Genomic DNA, 12,103 nt, shown 5'->3' with positions numbered 1-12,103 from the left:
GAACACCTTGAAGGTTAGAATTTATTTCTCAGGAATTTGTGATTTGTAAGTATTCAGATGTGAAAAGGTGACATCCTTCCAAATCTTGCATGGAGCTCAGCCTGTGCATTGAGTCGGCAAGAGTGTATTTCGGGGTAAACTGGGCTTAATGCTGGATGTGATTCTCCCTCCAGACAGAGAGCAGAGGCCTAGTGATTCCAAACATAATCTTTCATGGTTGGTATTGGTCTTTGACCACTTTGGTCATTCCTTAGAGGAGTTTTAAAATCACATCCCTTAACTAAACGCAGCAAAACACAATCTACTGGCTGTGAAATGTATTGGGATGACCTGAGAGTGTTCACAGATGGCTTACAGGTTACTTCTGCAGCAGGTGGGGCTTCTAGCTTAGAGTTAGGGACACTGCCACCCCTGACAGAGTTAATAGAAGTTCTTCCCTTGGTGAGGTTTTCTGTTGTGATCTTTCTAATTGACTCTCTGATAGTGTTTGAAATAGCTTGGTTCAGTGTATACAGTGCTCCCCAGCTTCAGCTGAAATCTGCCAGAAAACAGTTTGTTCATTGAGTCTGATAATGTTGCAAATGATGTGTCACATCAGTGTGTGTGTATACCTGCTCTAATTGTGATTAACAGCATCTGATACTATTTAAGGAAAGATTGGAATAAAGAAATAAGAACCAATTTTCTACGAGCTGTTGGTGATGCTGTGGTAGAGCCCCCATCTCTGAACCAAAAGGTCGAGGTTCAAATCCCAGCTGCCCCCCAAATGAAAAGTATCATAACCTGTCTGAACGGGCTGGTTTTAAAATAGCTGTAAGAATCAGTTTCACTTGGGAGTGGTTGGTCTGTGGATGGGAAATGTAGTCTGCACTCAGGTTGCACAAGGCATTGTGAATAAACCAATGTAGAGGACACTCTGGCTCCTGCTTCATCTTTCACCAGATGAATATTAATCAGTGTCCAAACAGAGCACATCCCTCAGGACTGAGTTTTATTCCTGCCTACAGGACCAATTCAGCATTAGGCACCCTGTTTAAAAATGAGATCCATTAACGATTATTAGCATTGAATAGCATTAGAGTAAGCTAACTTATTGCATGATGAAGAACAGCAATACAGCTTTCGTGGACTGAGTGGCCTGTATCTAACTGGTATATGATTTTATGGCTGTCCAGTGAAAAGAGTGGGACCTATTTGGTATGTGTCAGTGGATGAAGAATGAGATTGTCAGTAATAGGAAGGGTTTAGAGGGATATGGGCTAAGTGCTGGCAAATGGAGCTAGATTAGATTAGGATACCTGGTCAGCATGGTTGAGTTGAACCAAAGGATCTGTTTCTGTGCTATACATCTCTATGACTCTATAAAGTGACAGGTTAGTAACCACAGTTTGGTGAATGGATGGCACAGTGGTTAGCGTTACTTCATAGCACCTGGAACCCAGGTTCGATTCCACCCTCGAGCAACTGTCTCTGTGGAGATTAGGGGGATTGGCCATGCTAAATTGCCCATAGTGTCCAGGGATGTGCAGGCTAGGTGGTTTGGTCATGGGGAAATGTAGGGATAGGGGATGGGTCTGGCTGAGATGCTGTTTGGATGGTTGGTGTGAACGTGATAGGCCAAATGGCCTGCTTCCACACAGTAGGGATTCTATGATTCTTTGTGGTGCTCTTGCCAAAAGGTTTGTTTAAAATCTTGACACAACAGGGCGAGTAGGAACAAACCAACATCTTTGAAACCTCCCATGTTATGAAATCTGCAATTTCACTCATGCTGTCATCTGGGGAGGAGGCAATGTTGTAACCCACTTATTCTCTTAGGGAATGTGTATGTGAGCAATGGAATCTGGTTTTACAGTAATGGATTTTTAGCACATCTGTGTTATGTTGTTGGCTGTTGGTAAAATGGGCACCATTGAACTTCATTATTCTGAATGGGGGTTTGCAGGGTGCCTCATTTCACTTAGCATTAACATCAGCTTGTGGTACTTTGACCTGATTCTGTTCATTGTTGAAAATTGGCATTGAATTTTGCTATTTCCAGCCCATCTGTTTCTTCCTGCTGGTAAATTCACACCAGCTCTGCCTTTGTACTATTTCTTCCAAGTCATCATTTTGGAACAACTACCTTTGGCCATCTTGGTCGAGACTATTCATGGTGAATGTTTGGGAAATACTGATACACAGAAAGGGAAATGTTGCACTATGCAAGTGACATATAACAGGAAATGCTCATCACTGAACAAAATGGTGCTTGAAATCTGAAGTGGAGATGTTCCTCATGCTTTGCAGTGACATTAGTTGGGAAATGGGGCAGGTAGCTTGATACAACAAAGCAACCTGAGTAAAAGTCTGCTCTTGTCTGGGTTGCCTGGGCTGATTGTTTTGGCCTGTGTCCACAGCTTTGTTGTGTTAGATTTAGCTGCTTCACAAGAGTTCAGTAAATCCCAGAGGCAGCTCCTAATCATTTATACATTTATTCATTGCTGGTGAATAATTTTGCTTCAATAAATGAAGTTTTGCAGAAAGTTTTAGTTTCTGGAGTAGGTGTTTTTGTTTTGAAGAGTATCATTTGAAGGCATTTTTTCTTCTGAGATTGATGGTCTGACAGACTGTTGATGTGAGTAGGATCACAGCCCATCCTGATCCTGTCCTTTATCCAATGTCTGCACATTCAGGAGGGTCAGGGATTGATCGGAATGTACTTGATTGTGTGGTGGAACCTATCAGCAAGTTTGCCTGAACTGTGAAGGAAGGGCTGGGGGACTTCTTTAGAACTTTGTTCTTCCCTTGATGTCACAATTACCGTGGAGTGAAGCCCCCAAAAAAGTGTTTAAATATTAATGACTAAAGTAGTTAGGCCACGGTATAGAATTATTCAGAATCTCTGAATAAATGAGTGTGCTCACACCAAGGCAGTGTAGTGCTGGCTTTACTTTGTATCTAACCCTGTGCTGCACTGTCATGGGAGTGCTGGATGATCGCAATGTAGAAGGAACTTTTGTCTGTATCTGATCATTTCCTCCTGTTCAAATTGAGAGTAATTATTTTTCATTCTATGAATAGCTATAATCAAGCAGAGTGTGAAGTATTCCTTTCTTTTCCCAAGAACCCATCATAGGAAACGTTTATTTTCATTGAGCATTCAAAATCTGTTTCACAGTGAGGATTTATCATGTGTGAACCAGAGAGATGGTGGAAGTCCAATAACTGTCTGATGGTCCCCTCCCCCAGCTGCATGCATGCTTTAAAGCAGGCATCATCACACAACAAGGGAGTTTGGACAAGGGTGTTTGGTGATAGTTGATTTTGCTATTTGTTCAATATTGAGCACATTGCATGGAAGCCACTAACTCTGGCCAACAGAACCAATGCAGAGCATTTCCTTCAAGAGTAGTTGGGCCTCAGCAAGGTCCAGTTATAGGTTAGTCACACTGAGCCCTATTGCCTCTGTATTTTAATAAGATTGATAGCAAATGTAGTGCAGACATTTAGAATGCTGTAATGAGAGCTTAACAAAGTTTGACCTGATGTTTAGAGAGGAAGAATCGAGTTGGGAAGAAGCCGGTCAGTTTGCCGATCCTGCCTCTGAGTGGCGGGACGCGCAGCAGTTTTTCTGCGGATGATGAATTGACTCCTCCATACCGAACTCTTCCAGTCCAGGCAGCCTCAGAGGCCCACGTGCCTCCCAGCACTAGCAGGCAGGTCAATGCTGGGCTCAGAACAGGTAATCTCATGGTTGTAATATGAAAGGAGTCGTTTGATATAGTTAATCCCATTCCAAGTATCCCCATTTTAATGTTGAAACACAGGATTTGGAAATATATGGTGGATGTTTTCCCACCCTGTACACAGCACAACAAACAGAGTAGAGGAACTCTGTGTATAGTCCCCCAAGCCTGCCCCATCATTCAGTACTATCATGGCTGTTCTTCAGCTTCCTATTCCATTTCTTCAACATCTGTCTATATTTGTTGATTCCCTGACAATAAAAAAAAACTTTCGTTCTCGTGCACTCAGCCTTCAGAATGTTCAGTGATGGAGCATTTGCTGGGGGTGGAGAAATCAAAAGATTCACAAACCCTTTCAATGAAGGAATTTCTTTTGTGAATAGTCAGCTGCTCCTTGTGAGATTCTGCCCTTGGTTTTCTAGGTTCTCCAGTTAGGGGTAACAGTGACTCCATGTCAAGCCCTTTCAGAAGCTTGGATTTTCATGTGATTACTTTTTATGCTTCTAAACTCCAGAAAGTATCGTAAAAGCAAAAAAAACTGCAGATACCTGAAATGCGAAATAAAAACAGCAAGTGCTGAAGAAGCTGCAAGACTGGCAGTATCTGTGGAGACAGAAACATTTCCTGTTCTGAGTCTGATATGACTTGTTCAGAAGTATAGACCCAATTAAGTCTGCTGTCATTACTCAAACTCAGAGTGAACCTTTACCACCTCCAAATACAAGTGTATCCACCCTTGTATATAGAGCTCAAATGTGCACACAGTAACTGTACGGTGGCTCCAATATACAAGTGGCACAAGGCTTCATTTTGATGCCCAGTCTATTTGCAGAGAAGCCTAGTTGAGGCTTCAGCACTAATCCTTGCAACACTTCATTAGTCACAGCCTGCCAACTTGGCACAATCCCTGTTTATGCCAACTTCACTTCCTAATCTTAACATTACACTGCCTATAGTGTTACTTACCCCAAATTCAATGAGCCCCCATCTTGCGTTTTGACATTTAAGTGACATCCTACAGAATGTCTTCGAAAACTCAAGTATACAATATACTCTGGTTCCCCTATATCTATGTTCGACTTCACAAAAGCTAATATATTTATCAAACACTATTTTTGATCGAGGAGAGAGTTGAGAATTTTAGGATTGGGCAGAAAAGTGGTAATAAGGCCAAAATTAGATTAGATTATTTATTTAGTGTGTCATATCTAGAAAGATATAATAAAAAGGGTTTTGTCGCCACAGTAAAGTGCCATTTGAGTTACAAAAAAGTACTTTATTTCTCTCGGCCTTAACATGACTTTAGGAAAGGAAATCTTACTATCTCATCCTATAGGATTGATGTCTATCCTATACCAGGACCCTCTCGGATTATGTTTATCTATGATCCTGTAATGTGATGGCTATTTGTCCGTGGACAGTATCACCACCAAACCTGTTGCTGTGCTGGCCAAGCATCTACAGAGCAAGATTGGTGTCACTGAGAATGGAGATCCCAGGCTACATTGTTGGAGACCACAGCACCCAATGTTATGACCTCAGCTGATGCTGTTACTCTTACTGAACAAGACAGATTCCAGGATGACAACTACCTCAATAATAACAACATGAAAATAGGAGGTAGAGTGGGCTATTTGGCTGTTAGAGCATGCTCCCCCATTCAGTATAATGGCGGTTGATTTCCACTCTTCTTGTTTTCTCCCCATAGCCTTTAATCCCTTTAGCTTCAGGAACTACAGCCTGCCTGTGTTTACTCTGTCTAGTTCTGCCAAAACTAATCGATTCATCTGAGATCCATCTGCTCAGTTCGTCCAAATCATACTGAAACATCTCTGCACCTTCCTCACAGTTCACACGTCATGTATTGTGTGCAATCTTGAAGATATCACATTAAGTTCTTCATTTAAATTATTCATATATATTGTGAATACCCAAGGTCTAAGGACTGATCCCTGCCACTTGGAAAAAGATCAATTTGTTCCTTTTTTTTTGTTTCGTGTCTGCCAGCCAGTTCTCTAATTGCACCAGTGCACTACTCCTAGTTCTTTGTACTTGAGTTTGACTTGCTAATCTGTTACATGGAACCTTCTTGAAACCTTCTGATGGTCCAAGTAAACCATATCCACTGGTTCGCCCTCATCAATTCTACCGGTAACATCCTTTTAAATTTCCAATAGATTTGTCAAGCGTGATTTCCATTTTGTAAATCCATGCTGACTGTGTCCGATCCTATGACTATCTTATATTTTAATGTGACCGTCCTTTACTGAAACACAGGAACGTTCTGCTACATTTAACTATAAAACAGAAGTTTTTTATACATTAGAAACAAAATAAAACAAACCAAGCCATCTCAGTAATACGGCTTGAAATATTTCAAAATACATGGCAAATAAAATTCCATTTGGTCCCCAAAACAGCCACTTCACAGTTACCAGGGTTCTTTTCCTTAATCCTCTGGAATGTAACTGCTTTTTCTTCCTCAGTTCTTGTCCTGTGACCTCAGACATCCTCAGCTTTTGAGTAACCAACCAATTGTAGCCAAATACTCCTCTTCTGGAAGTTTTCACAAAATGGACTTTCTTACTGATTGTAATTTATTTCCAAAACTCTTCTGAACAAGACTAACCTAGTTTATTATTAAATCCCTTAATTAAAAACACAACACCTAAAAACTGTTCAAATCATTTTTTTAATAAAAAGCCACACGTTTCATCACACCAGATGATTGTTAAAGCAACCGCAGAACCACATTAACCAAGCTGTTCCTAACTGCCTCCCTACAGTGAAGCTGCTGCTCCTAACCCTGCCCTTGTTTGCACTTGTTTCCTTGCAGTACGTAATGTTTCAGTCTAATGTTAAAACTTTACATGTGCAACCAGTAGGCATTCGGAGCCCACAGTGAGGTGTTTGAGTATTCCTAGGATGTTCCTTCCATTGTTCCTCCTAACTCTGTTCCCCAGTTCACCTGTAATATCTGCTCTCTGACTAACTTTGGAACTCCCCTTGTGGCAGGCAGGTGAGATGTGTTGTTGTCATGGTTTCTCTGTTCTGAAGTCAGATCCTGACTGTTGAGATACAGTCCAGTTCAGCAATGGATTGGAATCATACAGCAATGGTCTTCAGTTTGACTGACTATTTTATATTTTTGGTTTTGTCCAATACATGTACCATTTTCCACACTCTGCGCATTGGGAATACGTAGCCTTACCTGATGAAACACGGTAAATCATCCAGCATCACCACTGTAGTTTTCCTTTGTCCCTTAGCCATAACGGGATTGAGGATTAGGAATCTTGATGTGTTCTCTTACAGACATCCGCTTGTCTGCCCCCACCCCAATAACTGGTAACTTGGAGTCACTTTTCCTGCCCTCAGCCAGTGTCTCCTCCTTGCACTGCACAAGTCTTGTCATCCTGGGTTAGGAACTGCTTTGAAATACAGTTTGTTTTGTATTTGATGGTCACTTGGTGATGAGTGCTGTCTCGTGCCCCTTGGGCTAGTCACTAGATGTGTATGAGTAGCTTGGTGTGCTGACTGGTGTGATTTCCCTGTGTCTTTCAGCAAGCAGCAGTAAACACCGAGATATCATCATCTGGTGACCAAAGGCTGCTGCCATCTCTCCACGGCGTTTACTGGCAGCTACCAGGTGGGTGGAAAACCAGGAGGAATTTCACAAGCAGCAACTCTCTGCATTCTACCAGTTTTGCAATGCCATGCTCATAGTTGTGTGATGGCAGAGGGATATTGAACAGGCAGCTGTGTTGTGGGTCTGTGAAATTGGGGATTGCGAAAGGTCACCTGAGCTGGGAAGAGGCTGTGATCCTGTTTGCTGTGTGGGGCTGGCTTGGATTATGATGGAAAGGAATGGGATAGGATTATTTCTGGAAACTAGCTCCAAATGTAGAGTCTGAGTGTGCCCAGCTGTGAATCAGTGCTCCCAAGCCTGGAGCTGCCAGCAATCTCCATGTACAGAATGCAAGCTCAGTCTCCATCTTGGCTGCAGGGGCAGGGGGCAGAACAAGTGAACGGTCTGGTGGGTTCTCAAGTTTGAGAACGAGGTAGAGTTGGGAATGTGAGCGTTTGACTGCTGTAAGATGTACAGCAGTGTTCATTTTAGAATGTGGGTATGGGAATGTTGGTGCTCATAAACTTGACCTTTCTGCAACAACAACTTCTGTGAGGTTCTGTCATTTAAATTCTTTATTTGTTGGCAATTATTTGGTCAATTCATTACGCTTTTTTAAAAAAATGTCACTCTCCTAACCTTCCAATAAAATGGGGATGATTTTACAAAGTTGAGCAGATTCTTAGTCAGAACCTGTTGTCGCTGGAAGTGCTGCTTTGCCCTGCAGCGCCACCACCAGGCAAGCTGACTGCTCTGCTCTTACAGTCTCCAGTGGGTGCGAAGAGGAGGAAGTTAGTTCTTCAGCATAAGATTCAGTCTTTTCTCAGAGAAGCCTCATTTCCTGATGTTGATACTTGTCCACAAGTAGAACTCGCATTGCTTCCCACCTAGTCCTCCTTAAGTGAAACCAACAGTACTGTGCTATCCAATTCATTCTGGCATCTTGTCACTGATGGTGATTATGGTTGGTGTGGGGTCACATTCTATAGCTCCCCCTCAGTTGTTTTTTTTCATTTTCCTTCCAATATTTCTGCTGCTTGCAGAATTAGATAATCTGCCCTGTTGCCTTATTTAGCTGAGATTGTACTTCCTGGGTAGCAAACCTTGAACTGAGAAGCAGAGTCTCAGTTCCAGCTCCTCTTGCATGGAGCAGAGGGAAGGAGGAAACTTGCCTCTGAAATTATTTGTATTTTAACTTTCCTTCTGTTTTGACCCAAGTGCTGAGGTTTTGTAACCTGTTGTCCTTTTTTTTTTCTCTCCCCAGTGATCTCACTGGAGCACAAGGTGAATTTTCTGGATGTCACCCGCCGAGTTCTGACTCCTTCACGGTGCCTCCTAAGCAGGAAAGCGAGGTGACGTGGCAGCTAACCCAGCAACCTCGAAGACACGGCCTCCGTGCTTGTATCAAGCATGGATGCTTGACTGAAGCATCTGCTCTTTTAAATGAGTTGGATCCCAACATGGGAGCAGTTCACCACAGGTCCTGCAGGCTGTGATAGCGAGAACATGCAGTGATTACTTTTTTTATGTACACTTGGACAGTTCTTTTCTGGTTCAGGATGGGTGATAAGGCTCGAGTTTTTGGTTCCCCTATTGGACGTTCTTGTATATTGTACTTGAAGTTATTTTACTGGTGGGATGGGAGGGGAGAATGTCTGTTTTTGGTGTTTAATTTTTTAAAATATAAAATGCTCTCATGAGCATTCTGTGATTACATATTCAGGTGAAGTTATGTTAACTTCTGACACTCTGCATCCTCCATAGGCGCCACATGCCAGACTGTTCCACCTCACTTCTTCATTTGAGGTTGAACTTGTTTTTTGTATAAATATAAAAACCAGAAGAAAACCCCCTCTCAGGAAGTTGATGCCTGGTCTTGCTGAATCTGCCTGTGTGTGTGCATGTGTATCTAGGGTGCAGCCAGTTCTTATCCTCTGAGCCAGTTGTGTTTTATTGTCGAGTACTGAGTGGGCCCCACAAAGATTGAAGTCTTTATTCGCAGTAACATTGTTAATTGGTATGGTTCCACATGTTGCTTCTGCAGACTCTGGAGTGACTGTGTTGGTCCTCTCACAGCTCTCTTGTGCTCAACCTCATTTTATTGCTGTTTTGATTTTCCTTTTGTTTAACGCTAACGAGGCAATGTTTGAAATGAATGGAGAAGTGTTGCTAAAGAGAGCACCTGAAACCAGCAAATTTTGGGTGGATCACACTGTGATCCAAGTGGCCTGTTATGCTGCAACTTAGTGTTTCTCTTTACCCTTGCTAGGAGTTTGAAAGCATCGTCTAGAGGACAATGTTTAAACTGGCAGCATGACTAATGTGCATTACAGTTTCTTCTCCTGCCCTGGGATGATCAGGGATGTAGGCAGGTGGTTGGATGCTTTCAGCTACACCAGTGCTCCCCTGTAATTGGTTACTTGGTGAACATGGAGGTGGGTGGGGGGGCAAAGGGACTGTTTGTTGGTGGCCACCTCTCCTTCCCTCCCTTTGCAGCATATCCAAGGAGCAGTCAGTGGGCACTTCCACCTTGCCATTGGCTGCTTGAGAGGCTGCTGTGTAAACTGGATTCTGTTCCACTTAGTGGTAGATTCATCACAAAGAAGATGGCATTCACTTTACCAACAAAATAAACAGGAGACACCCTCATTTTGTTTCTGTCATTGTTAACTAAGGCAACACTAATCTTTTAACCATTGACTGTCTACAGTCAGTTCACCACCTGATCTCTCCTGTGTCGAGGGGTCAGTTTCCCATGGATTGGGAGATGAGGGATGGATAAAAATGCATAACCTGGTCTCTCCAACCCCTATTGCACCCCTCAGCTTTTCTCCAAAATCTTATCTGTGAAGCATCAGATTTCAATGAGATGCTGACATTCTGTCTCTCAAGCAGACAGAGTTTAATGCTGTGCATTGGAATCCAGTGTTCAAGGAAATGGGAGCATAAAGAGCGCCAGCGATAGACTTTCTACTCTTCCTTTCGAGTGACTGGTTTTGGGCATTGAATGGAGTGTATGGACACAGCCTTCTGACAGTGTTGTGGTTCAGGCTCTGATCTAGGTGTCTACAGGATGAAAGGAAAGAACAAGGACAGCTCACTAAATTTGGCTCCTACCTGCAAACTCAATGGAAGATTCCGCTTCCCAATGTGGCTTTCCAGTCAAATTGTCCTGGCTTGTTCACAACATGTGGTTGTTAAGTCCAGGATATTATTGGGTATGTTCTGTGGAACCTTCTACTCCAGAGCACGATTTACAATTCAAAGCTTCTTTGAATTTGTAAACATAATTTGACAGATTTAAAACTGACTGACCAACCTGTCATCTCTTGAGTAGATTGGCTGTGCATTCTATTTTAACAATCTTCATAACTTCTCCCTCTTTCTAAACTGAGCTTATCGTCCCAGCCTATTTCTGTATTTGAGAAAAGTTGCAGGGAGTGGGAACTGGATGGAATGGCAGGTTCGTGTTGAATGTGCACCCCACCATCTCCAAGATCAGCAATCTAATCTGCAACCTGCTCTTCCTTCAAAATATTCATTATTGATTCAAAACGCAAATGTATCCAGGCTTGCACACAACCTCTGGTGATCTCATGCATGCTGCAGACTAACATGTCAGCAGCTTTTTTCTTCACAATGTGAGCTCCTCCCTGATTTTTGTAATATGGTGCTACATGAATCTTTAATATGGATCATTTCTTAAGAGGGATTTTGAGAAACTGTGATTTGATTCAGGAAAATTCTTCTATTCTCTTCCTGTTGGGCAGTCGCACGAATTTTGATAAAATTGCAAAAAGGGAAAAAAAAACATAGTTCCTAGAAATTCTTTTCCTGCTGTTCCTGACACTGAGCAGGACAGCAATGTTGTAGCTAATGGTGGGATTTATACATTGTTTTCTCTATGTATTTTGATAATCTAAATCGATAATTGTACAAATGTAATCTTTCCTTTTTACTTCGTACCGAGGCTATGGACAAGAAGATGCCAATCTCTCAGCATCTGCACGTCCAAGCAGAGAACTTTTCTGTTTTGTTTTTCAGAAATACTTTTCACTAAACATTAGTTGCATTAGTCACAGCTTTGTGTAAAAAGAAATGAAAATTGTTCACTAAATGGTCATTTTTTTACACTTAATAAAACCTTTTAAATGGATTGTAATCGGTTATTTACTCTGACCAAGGCTACAACCTTTGGATCTGTCTATTAGACAGAAAGCCAGAAGAGGCTTTGTGGACTTTAGACCATAAGAAATAGGAATAGGAGGCGGCTGCTCGTCTCCTCAAGCCTGCTGTACCCTTCACTAGGATCGTGGCTGATCCAATATTCCTACATCTGCTTTCCTATATTTTTCCAGCAATCTTAGATTGCCTACTGAGCACAGGTTGACCTATTATCACTCTTTAAATGTAGGCAAGCACCACCTCTCTCTATGGCTAAGAGTATCATTAGAGCTTAAAATGTAGTAGCAGAATTAGACCATTTGGTCCATTGAGTCTGCTCCACTATTTGATTATGGCTGATATGTTTCTCAACCCCATTCTCCTAACTTCTCCCCATAACCCTTGCTCCCCTTACAAATCAAGAACCTATTTCTGTCTTAAATACACCCAGTGACTTGGCCCCCACAGCCCTCTGTGGCAATGAGTTCCAAAAATTAAAACCCTCTAGCTGAAGAAATTCCTCCTCATCTCCGTTCAAAAGATCCAACCCTTCACTCTCAGGCTGTGCCCTCAGGTCCTAGTC

At 42.3% G+C, this 12,103-nt stretch overlaps 1 protein-coding gene across 2 annotated transcripts in view; it reads left to right on the top strand.

Moving 5' to 3' along the window:
• The window catches only part of mbtd1 (mbt domain containing 1), a 77,953-nt gene extending 66,441 nt beyond the window's left edge, over positions 1-11,512 (top strand). Inside the window, exons 16-17 of one of the 2 annotated variants that reach the window (XM_072558980.1) lie at positions 7,293-7,377; positions 8,621-11,512. In XM_072558980.1, coding sequence (XP_072415081.1) covers positions 7,293-7,330 — 38 coding nt within the window. In that variant the 3' untranslated portion in view covers positions 7,331-7,377; positions 8,621-11,512. Of the gene's footprint in view, positions 1-3,535; positions 3,763-7,292; positions 7,378-8,620 lie in introns of those variants that run through there. The other variant, XM_072558979.1, reaches the window with a different exon arrangement.
• Positions 11,513-12,103: the final 591 nt, after the last annotated feature.

The sequence above is a fragment of the Chiloscyllium punctatum genome, chromosome 39 (genome assembly GCF_047496795.1).
Source record: "Chiloscyllium punctatum isolate Juve2018m chromosome 39, sChiPun1.3, whole genome shotgun sequence".
NCBI classification, from domain to species: Eukaryota; Metazoa; Chordata; class Chondrichthyes; order Orectolobiformes; family Hemiscylliidae; genus Chiloscyllium; species Chiloscyllium punctatum.
This window is presented reverse-complemented; position numbering and strand designations above follow the sequence as displayed.